General features: G+C 39.3%; 1 protein-coding gene across 6 annotated transcripts in view; it reads right to left on the bottom strand.

Moving 5' to 3' along the window:
* LOC121949958 (suppressor of tumorigenicity 7 protein homolog) overlaps nucleotides 1–21,889 on the bottom strand; it is a 73,717-nt gene that overhangs the window by 34,331 nt on the left and 17,497 nt on the right. For 4 of the 6 annotated variants that reach the window (XM_042495827.1, XM_042495828.1, XM_042495829.1 and 1 more), the window contains exon 2: nucleotides 15,814–15,849. The exons of 1 other annotated variant lie outside the window; for it this stretch is intronic. In XM_042495827.1, coding sequence (XP_042351761.1) covers nucleotides 15,814–15,835 — 22 coding nt within the window. In that variant the 5' untranslated portion in view covers nucleotides 15,836–15,849. Of the gene's footprint in view, nucleotides 1–10,677; nucleotides 10,697–15,813; nucleotides 15,850–21,889 lie in introns of those variants that run through there. One more of the 6 variants, XM_042495832.1, reaches the window with a different exon arrangement.

Genomic DNA, 21,889 nt, shown 5'->3' with positions numbered 1-21,889 from the left:
GCATTAGATCTCACTTTAAAACTGTAATTTTGAGTTAGTCTTTTTGCAAAGTATCTGAGAATTCATCGAAGGCAGCATCACCTGGACCAGAGGAGCACTTTTTCAGACATCGTTGGTGGTTTTGGCAGGGATCGTTAACAGATTTTGAATGCCAGTGACTGCTTCTCTGTACTGTTTGAGTACATGATAAGAATAAAGAACTTGAGCTTTGTCTAAATGAAGACTTAGAAGGCAAACACTTACAAAAAGAAACATATAAAACAGTCTGCCAAAGAAAACTGTTTTTTTTTTTTTTTAATATCTAGTATTTTACTCAAAATAAAATATCATCCTGAATTTTGTAACTTGTCTAGTTTTCAATATAATCTTTGTTGCTACAAGAAAGTGCAGTAATTCTGCCTGTGCTAGCTACAAATTGAGATGCAAATGTTATTCTTTATACTATTGATTTGTGCTGGTTTAATTTTGTGCCTTCCAAATAACAACATAATGTAGCTGTTCTAATATTTCTTATCATTATGTTTTCACTGTTCAGATTTTTCTATGTCTGTGGTGCATTTTGAATTAAATCCAGCAGACAAATTGCTTTATGGATCCTTAAAACGCTTTGGCATTATCATCATTTTCTTTTTATGTCAATAACGCAACTGGAAAAGAGAGAACCAGAGAGAGACGCATTTATTCATTTTCTTTGCTGTACTTGCTGGCTGATTGATAAGGCAGTTCTTTTGCTGTATTTCTTTCAAACAGCAACTAAGATGTTGTGCGGGAGGCTGCAAAGGCTGCCACAATCTGTCAAACAACCTTTAGTTTTTAATTATTTTCCACGACCACAGAGAATAAAAGTAAATAAAGAAAACAAACATATGGAACACCAACAGAAAATAAATACAAAGACTGAATGACATTCCCTCGCCCTTCCCCAGGCTTTATCTAGCTCTGCTAAAAAAAAGCCACTATGTACACACACATATCTACTTCAGTGATATATACAACTAATACATAAAAGAGGCACAATACACACACACACACACACACACACACACAGACACACACACACACACACACACACAGCAGGGCTTCACCCACGCAGTGAGCAAACCGTCCTCTTCATGAATATCAATATAAAATGTACAGGGACACCTGATGTACGCAGTACAAAGGCCATTTGCAGGGGAAAAGGCCAGAAAACACAGCTATCGTACAGCTCCTGACTACACACAGCATGTCATCAGCAGACCAAGAGAAGCAACAGCACCATTACTTATCCTCCTTTCCACTGGAACATCTACTAGAGCCACACTAACAAGGCCTTTTCTCCTCTTAAATGAAATATATCTTTGGCAAAGACACAGTGAAAGTGCGATTTTGCCACAACAGGGATTGTGTTCCTCCAATGGCTGTCCACATGCATACAGCAGTCTAAGCAGCAGGCGTCTCTCATAGAGCGCATTTACTAGCAGGGGCCCCTGATTTGGCTTGTGTTTTCTTGATTGGCTGCTGTCTGTGAGTGACAGCAGGCTGACGCAACTGTAAGCCAGCTCTGTCCTGCTGTCTTTCTTGTAACCCAGCAGAATAAATACAGAGGGGGGTACGTAGATAGCAGTCCAGCCAATCAATAACATGGATTTTAATGAAGGACTGGGGGGCAGGGCAGGTGCTCCTTAGCCTCCTCCTGCAGAGGTAACCATGACAACCCCTAAATGACCCTACAGCAGACTGGATGAAGGAGCCTCCTCAGTGCAGATTTACAGATAGTCAAGGCTCAGTCCTTCAGTCCTGTGATTATTGTAATGGAAATATTTTTTATGCATCCAGAGGGCATTCATACGAATCCATTCTTGTTTGACATACAGTTACACACATTTGCTCAAAGCATCAGGCTGGTATCACTCCAGTCTTCCAGATGGCAAGCTTTAACGGAGTATGTGGGGGTTAAGTGCCTTGCTCTAGAGCCCCTCAGCAGCAGTTGTTAAGGAAGGGTGAAACATTATCATTAGCTTTCTCTGGAAACACAGTTTTTTTTCTCTTGATCTATTGATTACATCCAGTGACCTTCTGGTCACAAGGCACTTGCTTTCTATCTTCAGCTTGCTGAGATACAAAAGAAGAGGGATGGAAGAGATCCTGGTGAAATTAAATGGCTGATAAGGTTAGCTGCAGCTCTATGTTAGCGTTTGAACGTGATGATGACAAATGCAGTGATTTCCTCTACGAGATGCCACTGAACTGATTCAATTATCAGTGCGCTTCCTTGAAGATCCACCAAGAAGAACTATGCAACAGTCTCCACCAACGGCTCTGCGATGTAGGAGCCCATTTCCAGCAGTCACGAGCAACTGTCAACTGACTGACAGCACAATTGTAACCTTTATTTTGCACAACAATAAGAATCAAAGTCAGAATTGAATGTTTTTTAAAGACAAGGATCCCTCAAAACTCAGAAATACTAACACATACTTCACCCACTCTTGAGAAGTGAAACAAATCATGTCCTACTAAAAATAAATGAATAACTTGCTCTGTTGCTGTGTGTCAGAAAACTCTGTGTCCCAGACAAGAATTACACAAATTCAAACAACTGAGAAATGTGTTTAAAGCCTTCAAAATAAAAAAAAAATAACAGTATGCACGGATAACATTAATGCCAAAATGAACTGCTATGATCATTTTTTGTTAAAAATATACTTTAAGTGAAAGTTTTGGCCCTTTTAAAAATGTTAATGTCCCAGATTTCTGTCAACTTTGTCATATTTCTACAAAAACATCATTTAATGAGGCATAAAAGGGGATAGCTATATCCCAGTGAGTCCTGTCTCTCTTCCTGGTTTCCAGAAACGCAGGAATGCTGCTCAAGTATTGGTAAGCTGTCCATTTTTGGATAAATTGATCAAAATAACATTGCCATCTTGTCTCAACCGTAACAGGTCAAATCCTAAGTCCTTCTTAGTCAAAACTAAATAAAAATTATGGTTTGAAAATGAATTTTTTAACCCGTTGAAACCTGAGCAAATTGTCTTGTTTTCTTTCAAAAACATGGGAAGAAGGCAATGAACAGTGAAAGAAGAAATAATCCAAAACATCAGCAAGAAATAAGAAATTAAATTACCTGTAATTTGTAAAGATAAATAAATAAATTAATAAAATAATAATCCAATTTAAGCTTTAAAAAGATTTCATTTTTTTCTTTTTTTGCAAGACATTTTCCCTTGTTTTCTTACAAAATAATTTTATAAATCTACTATTTCTTGGAATTTGTGAAACAACAACATTTATTATCAATGTGCTCATTGTCTCTTTTTCCCATGTTTTTAAAGACATCGCACCAATTTTCCATGGTTCAAAGGTTTAAATACTTGTGAAAGGCATCTGAAAGCAGCACAAGGAAAGTGATGTCACGAAAACTCTGAAGCAACTTTAAAAAATAAAATGGCTACACACTACGACTGCTGTGAAATTAACAATCAATAACTTTGACAACTCTGCAAGATGTCAACTCCATCAGATCTTACCTCTGTAATTAATCATGTGTGTGTTATTTAAGAAATATAAATAAATCACAGGCAGGCTAACCCATCACAAGGTTTAAAAGTCAAGATACTTATCTCCGCAGAGTAAAATTAAAAAAACTAAAAAGTTTTGTTCCAATTCCCAAAAATCAGTGATTTCTCAAATGTGAAATTATCCCAGCATGTGCCAGTGAAGAGTGTTTAAATCCAGGTGTCTAAACTTGGAACTACTCTTAGATTCAAACAGGCAGTTGTACAGCTGCTACATTAACAGCTGAGCAGCGATGCCTGTAGAGTGCAAACACCAACATGATGAGACAGAAAATAACAATAAAAGCTTGTCAAATTATGTTCTCCATAATTTATTCCTCCTTTTCTAAAAGACCCATAATTTGAATACAATAATGCACCAGAGAAATTAGATGTTTTCTTTGTTTCATTGGGGAGTAAGAGGTTTCTAAATCACTTTCCTTTTGTTATAACTCCACCATAGTGGTCTGCCCCTTAAATCCAGTATTAAATACTCTCTAAACAGACAGGATTGCGTGAGCCAAATGATATTCTGTGCATACCATGCAGCCCTGGGTGTTAATCATATTCAAGCTCTTTCGGCTATCCAAAAACTCCCTTTTCATCAGTAGCCAAGTACACATAATGATTATGGCTGAGGGAGTATGCCAAGAAAAGAGATGTTTTCATTCCTCACCTCGCCCATCCACAGCAGAGGGTCCAACTAATCTGACTAGTTGACACCAGTCCACTGTTGGTTTATGTCATTGGTCATTGAGTTCTTTAATATTTTATCAATGCTACCATCAGGCCTCTTACACACTACGTTACCAGCGAATATTTTCATCTAGACAAGCATTTTAAAGCAACTAGACATTAAATCTCAATTTATTGAGCTCCTGAAGTACTCTGGGTTTTTGAATGTCGATACCTATACTCTGACGCTGCCATTGTTTACAGTTCTAACATTTTCAAGTGTAATATTCTTTAACCTGAACATTTCAATACCAAACACTTGCAATGAAAATGAATGGAAAAAGGATCCAGAACTTTAAAAGCAACAGACCATTGCTGTGGTTTGCAGAGTGATATCAGCCGCAGAGATGTCTGCCTTCTCTTCAACATCATGCAACTAGATGGCATTTGACTTGTGGTGCTCAAAGCGCCAAAGATATACATTTGTAAAACTCAACAGCAATGTCTCTTTTCAGAATAAAATAAAATAATGTCCCCTTTATGCAAGATAATCCACAGACCTTGACAGCAGTTTAATGTACTACATACTTTCTATAAGACTACAGCCACCAACCTTATCACTGTGCAGAACGAGTGTACATCTATTCATGGACGAGAGGCTCATGCTCTTGACAGCACGAGATGTTAACATAAATGGTGTCCTCCTTGACTGAGTGAGTGAGTTAGCAGTAGATGCACACTTCCTTCTGTGTGGTGAAAAAGGTTGCCGGTGTAGTTTGGTTAAAAGAAAATAGTTCAACACTACATGAAACTGCTCACAGGAAGGTCTGACGATTATCTTGCAATCTAGTTCCATTATATTGGAGAAAAGGCAGACATCTTTATGGCTGATATTTCCAACACTCTGCAACTCACACCAAAACAATCTGAAATGACAAATAGCTCTATAGGTAAGAGGATTTTTTTTTCCCTTTCACCTGGGAATGAGCTTTTAAAATGATGCACATTATGACATATAGTGAACTGTTGGAGCCAAAGTGGCACACGGAACATGAGTTAGTGTACAGCGTTTGTTATTTGAAGCCATAATGGGATTCCACCCCAATAAAATCCCAGAATCGGTTGTCTAATGCTTAATATGCTGAGCTCTGAAAAGAAAAAAATGAAGTACAATATCCATAGAAAGTGGGGTGAGGGCACTGAGCTTCAAGAGCACCAGAATGACCTCACCTCCCCTGGTTCTGGCCAAGTCCATGATCATTAAAACTAAAGTCTGAGCTCTGTTACTGTTGGCACAAACTGTGGATCGCTGAAGTTATGGATGGCAGCAGCAAATGAACTGGGAGCTGGTCCTGTTTGCTGAATAGTTTCACCACCAGCCTCAGATCCATATATGGAGATTTTGAATTCCAGTAAAATGACTTTAGATGATGTAACATGTTTCTGGGCTTTTCTATTGAATAGTTAAGATCTTGTCAAAACACCCTGTGGTTTACTTAATCCTACAGTACAGAACAGCTATGAATAATCAAGGCAACACAGTATTCTAAAATTCCTTCACAAAAAAATGAAAGGAAGTAAATTCATTAAAAACACTAAGCCTTGTTTTGTTTGATAAGCACAAAAGAGCTCACAGTGCTGCACAGTTTGTTGCTCCACTGTTTTCACAGTGACATACACTGATAATTTAAGATATAAATAAATATTACATTTATAAGGCAGAAGGTAAACAATTATAATCACTGTCTTAAAGAACAGGTGGTTAACTCAAGTAAGAATAACTTGAACATTTTATATTTTAAGGGCATCAAGAGTTAAACACTTATCTGTTGTCATCTTTAAATGTTTAACATTTCTGGACAAATCATATATGATGAATTATATTACAAAGTGGTGAAAAATAACTAAGTACATTAACTTAAACACTTTATTTAAGTACAATATTAAGGTTCTTTACTTGAGTATTTCCATTTTTTGCAACTTAATAATTTATCAGAGAGAAATATTGTACTTTTTACTCCACTACATTTATAGACAAACTCAAGTTACTAGTTGCTAATGGTGTAAAGCACTCATTTCATGACTATACAACGTATCAATTCTTTGATATCTGCTGATATTACAAAGTCGCTATGATTTTGATTCTGAAAAAACAAAGTATTCTTCTCGACCATAATGTAACACAGTGTGAGTGACTGACATACTACTGACAATTGTGGGTTGAAGGATTCCCTTTAAGTTTCCTCTCTTAAAATTCAATATTGGACAGAGATGATTCCAGATTGTGCATCTGCTGGGTGAGGATTTGTGGTCAGAGGTCATGATCCACGAAAATACATTAGTGTCTCTCTCTTCCATGGGATATGACATTAAGTCCTTACTAAAGATCCTTTATCTTAAAATAATCCTTCTTTTTGGCTCACTCAAGTTGCAGCCACTATGAGCTCAAGAGACAAAAATAGCAGAAGTCAGCAGTTACCACAGAAACCCGATCACTCTGCCGTTTTGCTGTTCTTACGGGGGTTACCACAGCAACAGAGACAACTGGTTGCCGTCAGAGTGCTGTTTGGCTTTCATCAAATGGTCATTTTCAGTAAGCACCTTATTATGCTCATGTGCTCCAACAGTGCAACAAACACAACACACAACCTGGAGTTTCCTCAGCAAGACAGTTCAAAGCCTATTATTGGCTTATCCCGGCAATGAAAGATGATATGATCTTGTCAGGCAACAAGCAAAATAACATTCAGCTTAAAAAAAAACATCATAATGGCCACTGATGAAATAGCACTTGTACAACGCTGGAGAGATATGAGCAATGTACGTGATATAAGGTATGGCCTACAGCAATCCTCAGACAATCAAACGAACCTCCATTTGCAAATTGCATTTCCCTGAGCTCATCCTTATCAGTAGGCATACTGATGGCAATGTGAGATTAATCTTACAGAGGAATAGCCTGGTTTGCAGTTAGTCTAGCATTTTGGTTCCCACCAGAGTATGTGGATAACGTCACATTATTTAAGGCAAGGGGACTCCCTAGAAGACTTTTAAAATCCTCAGTGATTTTGAAGTTCCACTGCATCACATATGTACCAGTGCATATTAAAGATTACTTAGGTCTGAACTGTAAATATGCTCAAACTGGATGATTGGGAAACAACGGTTTCAAATTCTCAATGATATAACAGACATAATCCTTCAGATTAATATGTATATCAGTGCAACATGGTTATGGATTAATGTGGACTTGGAGACAAAGAAGAATACAGTTCTGATTCATTATTTGTATCAAAAAGGGCTGGAGGACAGATGTGGTCAATACAGTAGTACCTTTTAAAGCAGAACTTTAAAGGTTTACCAGACTCAAAAGACATTTATACCCCTTTCCAACAGAGATTAGCAGATTTATTATGCAGATGTTTTTTAATGTAGGAAAACATGTCAAAATAGGCAATAGACTCCTTTCCCATAGGGCTGCACAATATTAAAAAATAATAATATTGCCATTTTTTAACAGCTATTACAATTGCAATATGCATTACGATGTATTGCATTTTATATTCACTGAAAAACATGTAAATTGATGATGTGACTTTTGTTGGGGTCTGTAGCAAACAGGTATGTTCCCTTATGTCTGGAATATAATAGGACGGGCCATCTCATAAACTGTGCAGCCCTGCTTCCCTATTGCCAGTAGAACAGTATGAGTCTGGGTTGTTTTTTTTTTTTTTTTACTGGTTTGTCACATGCAGCATAACAAATGTGCCGGGAAACAGGGTTAATAATAAACAATAGAAAGTAGCATGGAAGCCAGTGAAAATGTTATGGCTGTTACTTCTTTTCTATAGCTGTTACTTAGTCAGTCTCTCTTTTAAACCTTGTGGCGACTAATTTGGAACTAAGTTTGAGCGCTGCTGGGATGGAGATGTGCAGTATTTTGTGGCATTGCATCACTGCATCACGCCAGAAAAGGGGCCAATCGAAACTGGCGGTGATAAATACCCATAGCCCTTGCAGAGTCATTTATCCCGCAAATGAAAGGTGACGGTAACCTTTCCCAATAAGTAAAACAGTCAGATGTTAGTAGGTGATGTGGGTTTTTTTTTTCCAGTGGCAAGGGGACTTTACTGTAGGACAGAAACTATCACTGTTATGAAACTGTCTTTCTGCATTACTATCAACTTTCAGTGTTCCCAAACATATTCATGGGCAAATTTCAAAACTTCTTATAACTTTTTAAGGACCTATAATATATTTCACACATAATTTCTGCTAGCTTGTATACATAAAGGGAAAGACATAACACTGAATGAAGAAACAACAATATGGTAAACAAAGCGCTGTCACCAGTTGCGTAATGTAACAAAGTAAAAATACTTTGTTATAGTACAGTACTATTTCTTTTAACTTTTACATTTTCTTACCACAAAACATGAAAGGAACAGAGGAAGGGAGAAGGGGAGAGACGAAGTAATGAAACAACTGGGAGGAAAAGAAAAACTGGATTTTATTCCTTAAATCCTTCAAGGTGCAAAAAAGACCTTGTTTTCCTGCAAGTGTAATGTAGGCTCTATTTTTAAGGTAGGTTGTTACAAAGAAAAAAAACTCATGATTCTCAAAAATCTGACTGCTTGCTTTTTTATTTAAGCATTTATTTATAACTTGTATTTGAATACTTAGGTACATTTAATAAAATTGTATTACTTTTGATTCTTAAGTAGCCTACAGAAAATATTAGATACTTTACAAAAGTCATTTTCGGTCAAGATATCTGTACTTTTACCCAAGTATGGCTTTCAGGTACTTCATCCACCACTATCTTTCACACGTCTATGCATTTAGAGCTAAAATACATTTGCAGTTATGTTACATTATATGGACAGTTATCCACAGAAGATCACTAACAATTTCATCACAAACTACAAAATTCCATGACTTTTCCAGGCCTGAAAAACATGACTGTGAAATTCCATGACATTTCCAGATTTTCCATGACTGTGGGGAAACCTGAATTTTGGTACAGCCACTCCAGCTCACCTCAATGTAAACTTGTATTCCCTGGCATTTGAAAGTGTTTGCTTCATTTCCTATAATCTCTTTTGGCATAGAATTCCTAAAAGTACCTGTTGGCAATAGCTCAGACAAATATGTAAGTAAAATAATGTTGTTCAGGCTAGGCTTGGGCAGTATGTAATATTTCATACCTTCCTGAAATTTCACCAGGATAAATGGTATATGACAATATATGTGTGCAGAGCTAATATGTTTAAGTTAGATGTAAAAAACATGCTGTTATTCCCACAGTCTCTCTCTGCCATTGCTGGCCACCAGCTGTTTACTGTCCTGTAAATTATCCCTCCACCACGGGGTGTTGCCGTGTCTTTTAGCTTGCCTAGCTGTTCCATCAGTAGAGACTGGACACTGAGTTCTGGTGGTGCATGCTGTGCACTACATACAATGCGTTTATTAGAAATAGGAGCATCGTTATATATGACAGTATTGAAAAACATACCTTTGAGATTTCTAAATACTCTGGTATACTGTTATACCATAATATCACCCAAGCCTGGGTCAGGGTGAGTGTAAAAATTCATCACACAAAAGCATATGTTGTTCAAACCTTACTCATAATTCCCCAAGAGCCAGGAGATAGTCTAGACAATCTTAAATAGGCCAGGGTGTAGGAGGGTCATCCAGAAAAGAAAACTCGAAGACTGTGGTTCAAATGATTGTCTTTGCAAGTATCCACCATGCTAAAGTGATGTGACAAAAGACACTAAACCACTCCAAGTTAAAAGCAAGATGCTCTTAAACTGACCATGCACTCTAACAAGATCTAAAAACTATCAAAATAACAAGCGCACTGGAGGAAAAGCTTTTGAAGGCTTTGTCTCCTTTTACCCTTTCATGTGCAGTGTTTCTTGACATGTGCAAAGAGCTTGCAATGCATGCTCCCTTCATAAGAAATATTCAGTGTGCGCTTCTATAATACTAACTTTGTTTACAAAACCACCACAGGAATGAACAACAAACTATTTCGTGCCATCATAGCACTCTTGAGTTTACAACCAACGCATCCCTCCATTTGAGCATTCAAGATCTTATTAAACTGGTTGTGATACGAACAAAAAGAATGCTGTCATCAATGGTCCCTTCAGCTCACATCAATAATAATAAGGTCTCTATTCCTCTAAGACAATTTGACATCAGATAATCAATAGCCCCAGGGGCTGCAGTGCTGATTGAATGAGCAGAGGTGCATTTAATTTAACTCCAAGGCAATAGTTTAAATCTGACCTGAAGTCTTTTAAAAAGGTATTCACTTCCATTCTCCCACATTTTCTGTCACTGTTTATTGTGTACTAATGATAAAGTTTAAATGACTTTAAAAGAAAAAAAATCAATACCGCTTCGGGTAGGAATAAAATGTTGTACCACCCAGGAAACTGAAAGTACTGACCTCCACTTTGATAAAGTGTAGACTTATTGTACAGCTCCTGAATCAGAAATTTCTTCCTGATAGCTTCCTACGATACACAGGCCTGAAAAGAGAGATGGGGGCAGGGAGGTGACACCTGATAAGGTCAAATGACATAGAAAAAAGCTCATATGATGTGTGTGTGACAAGATAATTGCATTTAACCAGAAGAGTTTGAAGAGGATGATGTTTGTGCTCACGCTGCTGCCAGTAAAAAAAAAAAAAAAAAAAAAAAAAGACAACTGAAGTCTTACAGTTTACATGCCACTCCATTCACATTATGGGTGTTGAATGAAGTACTAATACAAGTAATATGTTGTGCAGGAAGCAGTATGTCGCCCACTTCTTGTTCACAATGTCTTGATTACGATGACAGCTAAACACTAAAATATGTTCTAAAAACATTTTAGAAGAGAAATAGGCAGCGAAGTAACATAATCTTGATTTATATTGAATCAGCACTTTCCAATTTTACCATTTGATTGAAGTTTGGCCTGAGTTTGAAAGAGAGATGGGTGGACATGTCTCCATTTCTACTGTCTGTGTCCGCCGTGGCGGGCATACGCAAATGTGGAGGTACGGCCTGTAGTTTGAGCAACAGCCTGAAAGCAAGCAAAACTCTGCCAGATGAATTTTTTTTTGCATAATCCAGCTGTATTTTACTATGGGGGGAAATGGGGAGCTCTAGTCACTGGTTAGATGGAGGAAAGTTTACTCCAGTTCATTTACGCATACTGCCCACAGTTATGATACAAAGCTGGTTGAAAATCTGCAAAGTATCCCTTTAAAATGGTAAAAACACAAGGAGGGGTCTGTCTACTAGGGATAGTCAGTAGATATGTAAGGGTAATTGTAGCTGAAGTGTAGAACAAACTGTTCTATGCGTATTGTCATTTTTATGACTTGATATAATAAGAGTACACAAATAGGATTTGCATTTTGCTGTACTGAAGAGGAAAAACGTGTTGAAAGTGATTTTTCTGGCTTTTTCACTCCCCCTACCATCTGCCATAATGAGACAGGGGGAACAGAGTCCTCCCTGTTTGATGCCAGGAAGCAATTCGGCACATTTCCCACCAAACCTGAACACTGACCTGCAATGTCAAATGCAGCAAAGAGGTTGATAGAGGCAGACAATTTTTTTCTGCAGTGATGGTTTGGCAATAGACCACTCACAGTAATTTCAGTAATGTCGAAAATTAATGTGGTTATGGCTTATTTAAAAGACACCATGACACAAGCAAAAACATAAATGCGTTTACATTTCAGTCATTTCAGATGATTCTATTATGTTAAGTGCTGCAGAGTGAGGTTGAGCAGAAGGGCAGTGGAAGAAGATCTAGCCAAGAATGTGCGCACCTGCCAGATTAGTGTTGCTGTGGATCTGGATATACCTGAGACCCATGTTGGCTTTTTTTTTTAAACAAAAATCTGACACCCCTGAGGTACAAGTTCAGTGTCTTCTTCAATAAATCATAATGTATAGTGCATTTTTTTTGGCTCCTCTTTTTTGGTTTTCCATTGGCAAAAGTTGTGGATAGTTCTTTTGTTGGTACCACCTCAGTCAAGGTTTCAAGTGAGAGTCTAATCTGCTATGTAAAAGTAAGAAATAGGGTGATTAAGAAGATTGCTGTAGATTAGCAGCTCTTACAGTTTAAGACATTTCACATTTCATGAAAAATCTTGGGCTCCATTTTTCAGGATAATTTCACAAAACTTGACAAAACAAAAAAACTTCATAAACCTGCCCATGTTCATTCCCTGTTGCAGAGTTTGCTGATGCAGTGTTTGCTGCTTGAGAATAAACTGGGACCCAAGCTGTTTCCTAGCAAAGCAATTCTGATAAAATAGCCTATAAAAGGGGCTCCACTTACCTCTGAGTGTCTCAACAAATGCTAGTGAGTTTATTACCTAGACCTACAAAGTTGAATGGGCATTATGTTTTGCACCAATCTGATTGTCTACTGCCAGAGAAATCTCATAAAGCTATGAATGAATTTGCACAAAGCTGTGTGGAATGAAGAAGCAGCTTATTTTTCACAAAAATCCAATATTAAAATGAATAGTTCTGACCATTTGAAGTGGAGTTGTATGAGGTACTTATCCATGGTAAGTGTGTTACCTACAGTAGAAAAGCCAGCACCAACACCGAAGGTAAGCAATGAACTGCTGTGGACAGGGGAAACACTAAAATGTACGTGTATTTTTACTCCTTTACCTTGCCACTGATGGATGGATGGATGGAGGGATGGATAACCTAACTAACTGATTGAGACAGCAGTGGTCAAGCAACTCCTGTGTTCAGCAATGTTAAATTATTGTTTTTATCAATGAGGTTTGATCTGGAAAGAGCAATAAAAAAGTTTCAGTTCCACTTTAGAGATTGCTTTCTGATGGCAAAAAAAAAAAAGTGGTGAAATATAGCATACTCTTAAAGTAGCTGTTTTTTTAGTTGGTTAAAATATGCACTGTAAAAACATTGTTTTAATTTTAAAAAGTTTCCAGGCTGTCTTAAATTTTTAAGAGACAAAGACAAAAAGACAAGTTCTGGTTAAACCAATTCATTCCTTTTACAATCAGTGTAGGTAATACACTAAGTCCAGATAAGTACCTCATACAACCCCTCTAAAGTCTGAACTATCCCCTATAACAGGTATATACTGAAAAGACTGTTTTGTGGTGACACTGGTGGCAACACACACAAGATGGGATCTAGTTAAAACAAGAAACTGTGGGATTTACAGTGTTTCACATAACAGTGTACCGAACCTGTGACGTGTACTACTTTATATAGTCTACCTTGTTTGGTCGAGCACATTGTTGTGGTCACACATAAAGTACCACAAGCAACAAGTGTGTTACCTATGGAGCAGAATAATGAAGGCAACAAGTGTATTTGTAAAATTGGTTATAGCCTGGGATCATCTGTCATGAACAGGCAATTACATTTCTCAGGAAATACAAACACTACATGTTTTGGATTCTCTGTGGCCTTGGTGCAGCACCACTACTATTAAAATACTGCACAGTTGTGATTTTCTAGCACGTAGCACGGTGTAACCAGCAACGTGCTGTCTGAACCTCCCATCGCCAACCAAACACTCCACTCCAGTGAGACACGCTGGGAGGCATGCTACACTAAGCTAGCTCGTTGTGAGATGGTTAATAATGCCATAACCAGACAAGAAATTTAAGATCCTCTGATAACCTACAGGTCTGGCATTTAGAGCCTCTCTGGTTTTGCAGTGAATCATGAAGTAGATGGCAAGGGAGTGGTGGATAAAAAAACAGCAGTACACACCGAGCCACCTTGCAGTTACAGACTCTCCTTAGCAGCTGAGCTAGTAGCAAAATAACATACATGACCCCAAAGCTGAACCACAAGCCGGTGCACAGCAACAGACCCTCTGCCGGTTGACCCAGTATAACACAAAGTCTATGGTTGCACAGCACACACACAAACACACACTGAACCGGAAAAACGAGAGACCCTAACATCAGCTAATGTTAGCACAAAGCACACACCCACAGCAGTGAGCGGTAAACTGAAAGGTATGTCAGCGACTTAGCTGATTATGGAATTTAACAAAGATGTTAACTCATGTATTTATTAAGACTTAAAGAGCTAAGAGAGCTTGTGGGAAGTTGCGTACTTGCTGCTTACACACAGTACTACAAAATTCCCCATCTAATTCTAAAAATTACCTAGTATTTTCTAATGTGTTTAGAAAAAAAACACTGATTTTGCTTTACCCAGTCTTCAACATGCTCATTTCAGCCAGACCGTATATCCTGCTTTGTACAGAGAACAAAGCCCCAAATCATGTTAGTTTTAATACATACAAAAAATAAGGATTTTTCCACAAAAATGTTCGTCAAAATGTACACTTCATGAAGATTCCCAAAGCCTTTCGAAAGCTAAAAAAATGAGGCCAAGCAAACTGAACACCAAGGACAAACTGCTGTCAAACTGACTGAGTGCAAGCACATCACTTGACCCTCAAATGACCTCAAAATTTTGGCAAGAATTCAGTATTTCAGAGCACGAGGACAAGACAACCTCAGCCAGGCTATGGTGGAAAAAAAAAGATGTGATCTGCACCGGGCTATATTCCCAGAATGCTCCACAGTGTCGTCCACTCAGCTGTACGTTTCATAAACAAAGATCACCGCTCAGAGGAGAAGTGGTGCATGACGGCTTTCCATCACTAGACCAACCAGGATAGGGACCAGGAACCAGGATGCACACACACCACAGTCTGTGCATGCTAGCTCTGATCTGATGTCAAAAAATAAGTTACTTTTGGCTCTGACTTTGGGGCCATGACAGAATCAATTAGATCAACTCAGGCTTCCTTGAAGCATTGAGCAGGTAGTGGAGTGAGGCATCGTGGTATTGATCAAAGTGAAAGGTTTTCTTGAGTGGGTGGGGTGAGAGGGGAAGAAAGTGGTTTGCCTGAAGACTTCGGCCCACCTCGAGATCAACACTACAACTCTTCTGTGGGAGGTTAGGAGCTGCACAGCGTCCAAAGACCCACACGTGCACACATACATACACGACGGCAGTATGCTGTGTTAGCTTCAGTAGCATCGGTGGCTGGAAAAGCTTTCCACCTTAAAGCAACCTGACTGAGTAAGAAGACAGAGGAGGCTGATGCTTCTGGAAACGATGCAACTCTGGCGAAAGCATCCATCTTCTGACATGCTCACTCACACACACGCAAACATGCACAAAGACACACTTAAACTGCATTTAACCAGCACGCAATAACCCTAGAGAAATACATATAGACAGGAGATGACTGCACGTACGCACGCCGACACACAGTGAGGCTAAGAGTGAGAGAATGCGAGGCAGGCGGCGAGCTCAGCGTGACCAGCTAGCTTGTAGTACCGACCCTCCGTGCTAAAATGGTAGATCCCAGATTTCTCCCCATGCAATCTGCCACCAACAACCATGGAGGCAAAACAGGAAGAGGAGAGGAGAGGAGGGATGCAGGGACAGAGGAAACCTAGCCATTTCCTTTTCCTCATCTCCCTCTGATAAAACACACACAGAAGCATAAAAAGATACATGGATAAACAGAGAGGAGGCGGGAGGATGTTGGTGGTACTTACATGAGGACTCTGTGCCGAACATGGCTGGGCCGGGAGCTGTGATGGAGAGAGGAGGAGGAGGAGGAGGAGAAGGAGGAAAGAGAGGAGAGAGAAAGGGGAGGGTGGGAGAGAAGGAGAGAGCGAGAGAGAGATAGAGAGGGGGGGGGGGGGATTGATGAGCAGGCAGCTACACAGCGGGGGTCATCAAAGCAACACAATGCAGCCAGCCGGCTGTCGCTGCCTCCCAGACGGCCAGATGCCCCAACTCCGCTATCCGTCGCGGCTTTAAAAGCCCTCCTCCACACACACGCTCAGTTAGTCCGGCCGCGAAAAACAAGAGGCCTTGTGGAGGATTCAATTTATAAATAAATAACTATAAAATAAAAAAAATAAAAAAACAAGCAGAAATCCTTCACAGCCGAGGAAAACTGTGGTCAAATCCAGACATGGAGATGTGGTTGTGGCTAGCTATCGCATCTCTCCTCTTTCTGCAGTCTATGTCCTCCTTCTCATCCTCTCCTCTCCGTCACTCTCTCACTTCTCATTCCACTGTAATATTTACTAATGGAGAGAGAGAGAGAGAGGAGAGAGAGGGGAGAGAGGGGGAGGGTGGGGGAGAGAGAGAGAGAGAGAGAGAGAGAGGCTTTCCCTGGGAGAAGTGAGAGAGAAGGGGGGTGGAAAACTAAAAATCTGGTGAAGAGCTGCTGCCGCTGCTGCTGCAGCCGCTGTAAGACAATAGCTATGCAAACAGAGAGTGACGTCAGAGCAGAAGAGAGAGAGAGAGAGGGAGAGAGAGCCGTAAAAATACTGACTGACTACTGCTGCCAGATGGAGAGAGAGAAAGAGGGAGGCAAGGAGGGAAAAGGGGACAGAAATAAGGAAAAACAGGAGGGGAAGATGGAGGAGGGGAAGGAGAGGGGGAAGATGTGAGAATGGAAGAGAGATGATAGGGCAAGAGGAGAGCAAGGTGGTAAAATAGAGAGAAAAAGAGAGAGAGACGGGAAGACGGAGAAGGGGGGGCAGATAAAGACATAGAGAGGGGGAGGAGGAAGGCAGCTGGGGCTGAGGGGGCACTGGTGAAGAAGAGTGGGAAGCAGGCCAATCAAAATGGTTTGTCTACATGGAAAAAAAAAAGCAAACCGGGAAAAAACAGGACACACACACACACACACACACACACACTGGAAGGAGCAACGGGGGGCAGGGGGGGCTGCAGTGTGTCAGTTCGACAAATTGAAAAGAGTTTGAAGCTGAGCACAGGAGACTGCTGTGTGTTTACCTGCTGTTAATACAACAAACACACACCTGGCCATCAGTAAGCCAAGCAACAAATTTCCTGTTGTAATAATCACAACATGCATCAAGCCTGCATACACATAACCTGTATAACCCTTCAGAAAAATAGCACAAAAATACAGAGTAACATAAAATCATATGTATTAAAGCGAAGTCCCTCCCCTTTCTGTGGTGCACCATTCGACCTAATTTTGCAAACGATATGTACCGATATGAGGGCCTTTTATGTATTTCACCAATACATAAAAGGCCCTCACATTAAACTAGGCAGTCTCTGAAGCAGGAAGATGCAAATACTTGACCAGAGAAAACAGAGAAAAAGGAGGCTTTTGCTCAAGAGGTAGAAAACCTACAACTACCAGAATGCAACGCACCTGATCAAACCAATAAGGGCTCCCGCTGGTGGTAACGTAATGTGAACTGGTCTGTGTGAAACAACGTTGGCCAGCTGGATCCTGTATTACAGTTAAATAGTAAGCTAAAACATGTTTCTGAAAATATTTGAGGCAAGAAATATGCAACTCAGGTCTGCACTGCTTAGTTTCACCATTTGATTTGTTTTTTCAGCCTCAGTCTTCACCGTGCAGGAAGCAGTATGGCGGTTATATGTAGGCACAAATTACCCCTTTTAACTTAAATGGAAAGTCAAAGGAAACATAATGACAACAACTCTTATGGTGGTGGTATTATTTTTTTTTTCAAATTAATCTACTGAATAGGGTTTTTTCCTTTTTATAGATGAATCTTCTGATTTTCTCAATCATTTAGTCATTGTATTGTTAATTAAAAAACAATGGCACTATAATAGCTTCAATTTTCTTGTTCATCCTGACTAGCAGTCTAAAATCATTAGATATCCATTCATTGTCACATATGACAAAGATGAACAGAAAATTGTCACATTTGGGAAGATGAAGACACATAATGTTTGGCATTTTGAATTAAAAATGACTGAAACCATAAATCAATCATCAAAATAGTTGCTGGTTAATTTTCTGTCAATCATCTCATCTTTTAATCAAGTAAGCTCTGCTACCGTACACAAATTATGCAACGTAGCATGGCTGCTGAATTAAAAAAACCCGAATCCTTTTCAAAGCTCAAAATCTTAATGATTTTTTTTTATTCTGCCTTTTTTGGGGATGCCTGGACACCCTGATGTGCATGTAGGGAACATGCTCTAAGTGACAAGTCTTAATGAAGACTAGAGTACGGAGCCATTAAATGTCGTAAAGTGGACACAACCCAGTCACTGTGCAGCAGTGCAGCAGTGATGCACACGGCCCTGCGTTGAGCACATGAATGGGTACAGTGGTGAGTCTTTACAACAGCCTGCTAACCTAAATAGATGGGAGGTCAGCCGGACGTCCTTGTGACCCCCACTCTGAATGGGGTGATGCTAGCTAGCATGTGGATTAGCTCAGCTGCTGAATAGAGGAGCGTGTACTGTCAGAGGCCTCTGTTCTTTTGTGTCTCCCCTCCTCCTCTTCTCCTCATGTCTTTGTCCTTTTAAGCACAGGCAAGAGACCCCCTCTCCACTCCAGCTTCACCGCAAAAAAAAAAAAACATTTGAATATAATATACATCAAAAATAGAAATGAGGCATGTCTCCATCAAGACGTTTTGACCGCAATTTGAGTCCTTTAACCCCTTTGAAACCTGAGTCAATTGGCTTGATTTCTTTAAAAAACAGAGAAGAAGGCAATAAATAGCCAACGAAGAAATGAATACCAAAAAAAAGAAAGAAATAAGCACCAGCCAAGAAATTAGTAAAAAAAAAAAAAGTATAAAAACTGACCTGAAAATTAGTAGCAAAAAAAAAAAAAAAAGTAAAAAAAGCAAGGCACAAAAGACTGGGAAAAAGTGTAACATTATCTTTAATATGTAATTATAATAATTAGAAATATAGTTTTTCCCTGTCTTTTTTCCCCTAGAAATTTTTTTCTTACCTTTTCTAAAAAAAAAAAAAAAAAAAAATAGGGTGTCAGGGTTCAAAGGTTTAAATGTTGTGAAAGGTGTCTGAAAGTAGTAAAAGGAAAGTAATGTTGCAGGTTTAAAAGGTTAATTCTGCTTGCTGGCCAATATTTATATTTGCTTAAATGCTGATTAAATATGTATCCGACAGACTGAAATAAAAGCTGTGGCCTACCTAATCTGACTCACCGTGTTTTTCATGAATTAATTAATTAATTGATTAATTAATCAACATTATAAATGCAAGATTAACTGAGAAATTGTGACTCCTGAACTGACGAGACACGTTCGGCTACACAAAAGAGGGTCTTCCTTATAAATGATCTGTGGGGAGGACAAACACTGTTGCAGATAGCACTTAAACCAAAAAACACACCAGTGACAGCTGATATGATCTGCCACTGGGGACATTTGTCGTTTTTATAACTTAGAGTGACAGCCTGCCACAGCTATAAGTGGGAAGCTGCTGGTTGAACGTTTTTTATGTTTTGTGCTCTGAAAGTGAAACTGAACTCGAAACAACTGCGACTGTCTCATCCTGCTTGCAGTTTAAGATTTTAAGACTGAAGATTTGTTAAGATTGATGTTCTTCGCAGTGCTCTGTCCCCATCCTGACTTAAGACATCTCCTGGGGTCGTGTTAATTACACAAGGGGGCTCACTCTCAGACGCTCCTGTGAGGTGAGGAGGAGGTGAGTTAGGATCTGTGTGATATACCACCATCTATAATCTCAGGCAGTGTGATCTGCTCGCACATTGGTATGATATAATATAATATCTAATATAATATAGTGTGAATGGGGATCAACAGCTGGGGTTGGGGGGGGGTCTATGGTGCTGCTGTGATAATCACAGGAATTGACCTAGGCAGGAGGCATGTCTCCCAAATTAGTGATGTCCTGATCAGGTTTATTTTAGACACAACCCTAATCCAGTCCTTTGAAAATGGTCATCTGCCGATATTGAGTCCAATCCGATACTTATATTTACCTAACTTACATATAACTCTGTTGTGACATAACACTCAGACCTGGACAGTATCACAGTATTGCAGTACCAGGGTATTTAGAAATCTTACATAAATACAGGGGCTCCTCTTTCTATTAAATGCAATGTATGTAGTGCACAGCACACACCACCAGAGCACAGTCTCCAGTCTCTACTGGTGGAACAGGCAGCTGAGCTGAAAGACACTGCGACACCTAGTAGTGGAGGGAGAAGTTACAGGACTGTAAACGGCTGGCAGATAGCAACAGCAGAGAGAGACGGAGGGGAATACCAGGGTGTTTTTACATCTGACTTGGTGAATAAAGAATTAATTCAGACCAAACTGGAGCTGGTGAGTGTTGGAACAGTGGATTTACTAACTAGATTACTAACAATAGCAACTAAGACTGTTTGGGTGAGTTTTCTGTTTGAATGAGGTCTGTTTTATGATGAGTTAACAAGGCAATTATGCCTCATCAGTCTTCCGTGTATGAGATAATGTTGTATTTCTGTTTAATATGGAAAATAGGTGTGAGAATATTACCTTTTTTTAAAAAAACATTTTAGGGCTTTCTATTGTGTATTTATTAGTCTGAAAAGCTGAAAGTAAGTAGTGCACTCACTCTATGTGTGTGTAGTGTAACACCCCAGAGTCGGGTCCAGTGGGCGTAAATACTGTGTATGCTTTGTGCCTCAAGGTCTTGGGCTGGGTGGAGCTGACTGCTTGATCGCTAACACCAGACCAGTGATCCTGATTATTTAAACTCCTCTGCAGGGAGCCCCAGTGTTGCCTCTGCCTTGCCGACAGCCAGCCTCTTGGCCCTGCACCACATTTTGTTTTATTTGCACTTAAAACATGTACTACACATTAATCGCAGCATCCATTCACATGCATACACTACTGACTCCCACTACCACATGTCATTGCCTTTTTTTCTAATTTATGTTAATAAATTTAATTAGATTATGTTACTGTCGAGTACATCTCCCATATTTGTTGCAGCCTGCGAGCCCGTTGTAACATAAGGTCGGGGTTAGGGCTGCTTATACTACCAATACTGCCCAAAACGACTAAGTAAGTAATGTTTATTTAATTTTGCACCTTTCATAAAGCTAGGTCACAAAGTACCTCCCTGGATAAAATTGTTAAAAGTAATGCCATAAAAACATTGGTGTATTTACCACTTTTGATGATGCTGCTGGAATAAAAGTCAGAAAGACTGACTGACATGATAAGTAAACTGTTTTTGGAAATATGTCTCATGACATACAGGATAAAAATGGAATCATTATACTTGTAGAATCACAATACTTAAAAATGCAACAAAAAGCCCTAGTATCATGAAAGTATCAAACTGGGAGTTAAGCATAGAGTCCCAGCTCGCATGGTTTTCTAATCAATATGCACCAAAATTTGTTACTCTGTGTTTGTACTGCCGCTTCACTACCTGTCAATGCATCTTCTATCAAAACACTGCAGGCTTCACTGAGAAAACATATGTAGCAGTAACATCCAGTGCTCTGAACTGTTCAAATTGCCTAATTTAATTCATAAATCTGAAGCCTCAACAAGGGCCCACGCAGCACTGCATTTCGATCCAAAATAATTCAGTAACTGAATAAACTAACTGGACATCTGGCAGTTCAGAGTGTGCCTCCCAATTTAGAGTATTAAGATGTTTTATGCAAGACTGCTAAGCGCAGTTGAGTTCTATTTTGAAAGGAGGATCAAGTATCCTGCATCAATGTCACCTCAAACTGATAGTTTTATGTTTATTTATCATAAAGTAGTAGTGAGATTGGTCATGAAATGCTAAGAAGAACAAGCATTTTGCCAAAGC

The sequence above is a fragment of the Plectropomus leopardus genome, chromosome 11 (genome assembly GCF_008729295.1).
Source record: "Plectropomus leopardus isolate mb chromosome 11, YSFRI_Pleo_2.0, whole genome shotgun sequence".
Lineage (NCBI taxonomy): Eukaryota > Metazoa > Chordata > Actinopteri > Perciformes > Serranidae > Plectropomus > Plectropomus leopardus.
The sequence above is the reverse complement of the archived record's forward strand: the minus strand, read 5'-3'. Positions and strand labels throughout refer to the sequence as shown.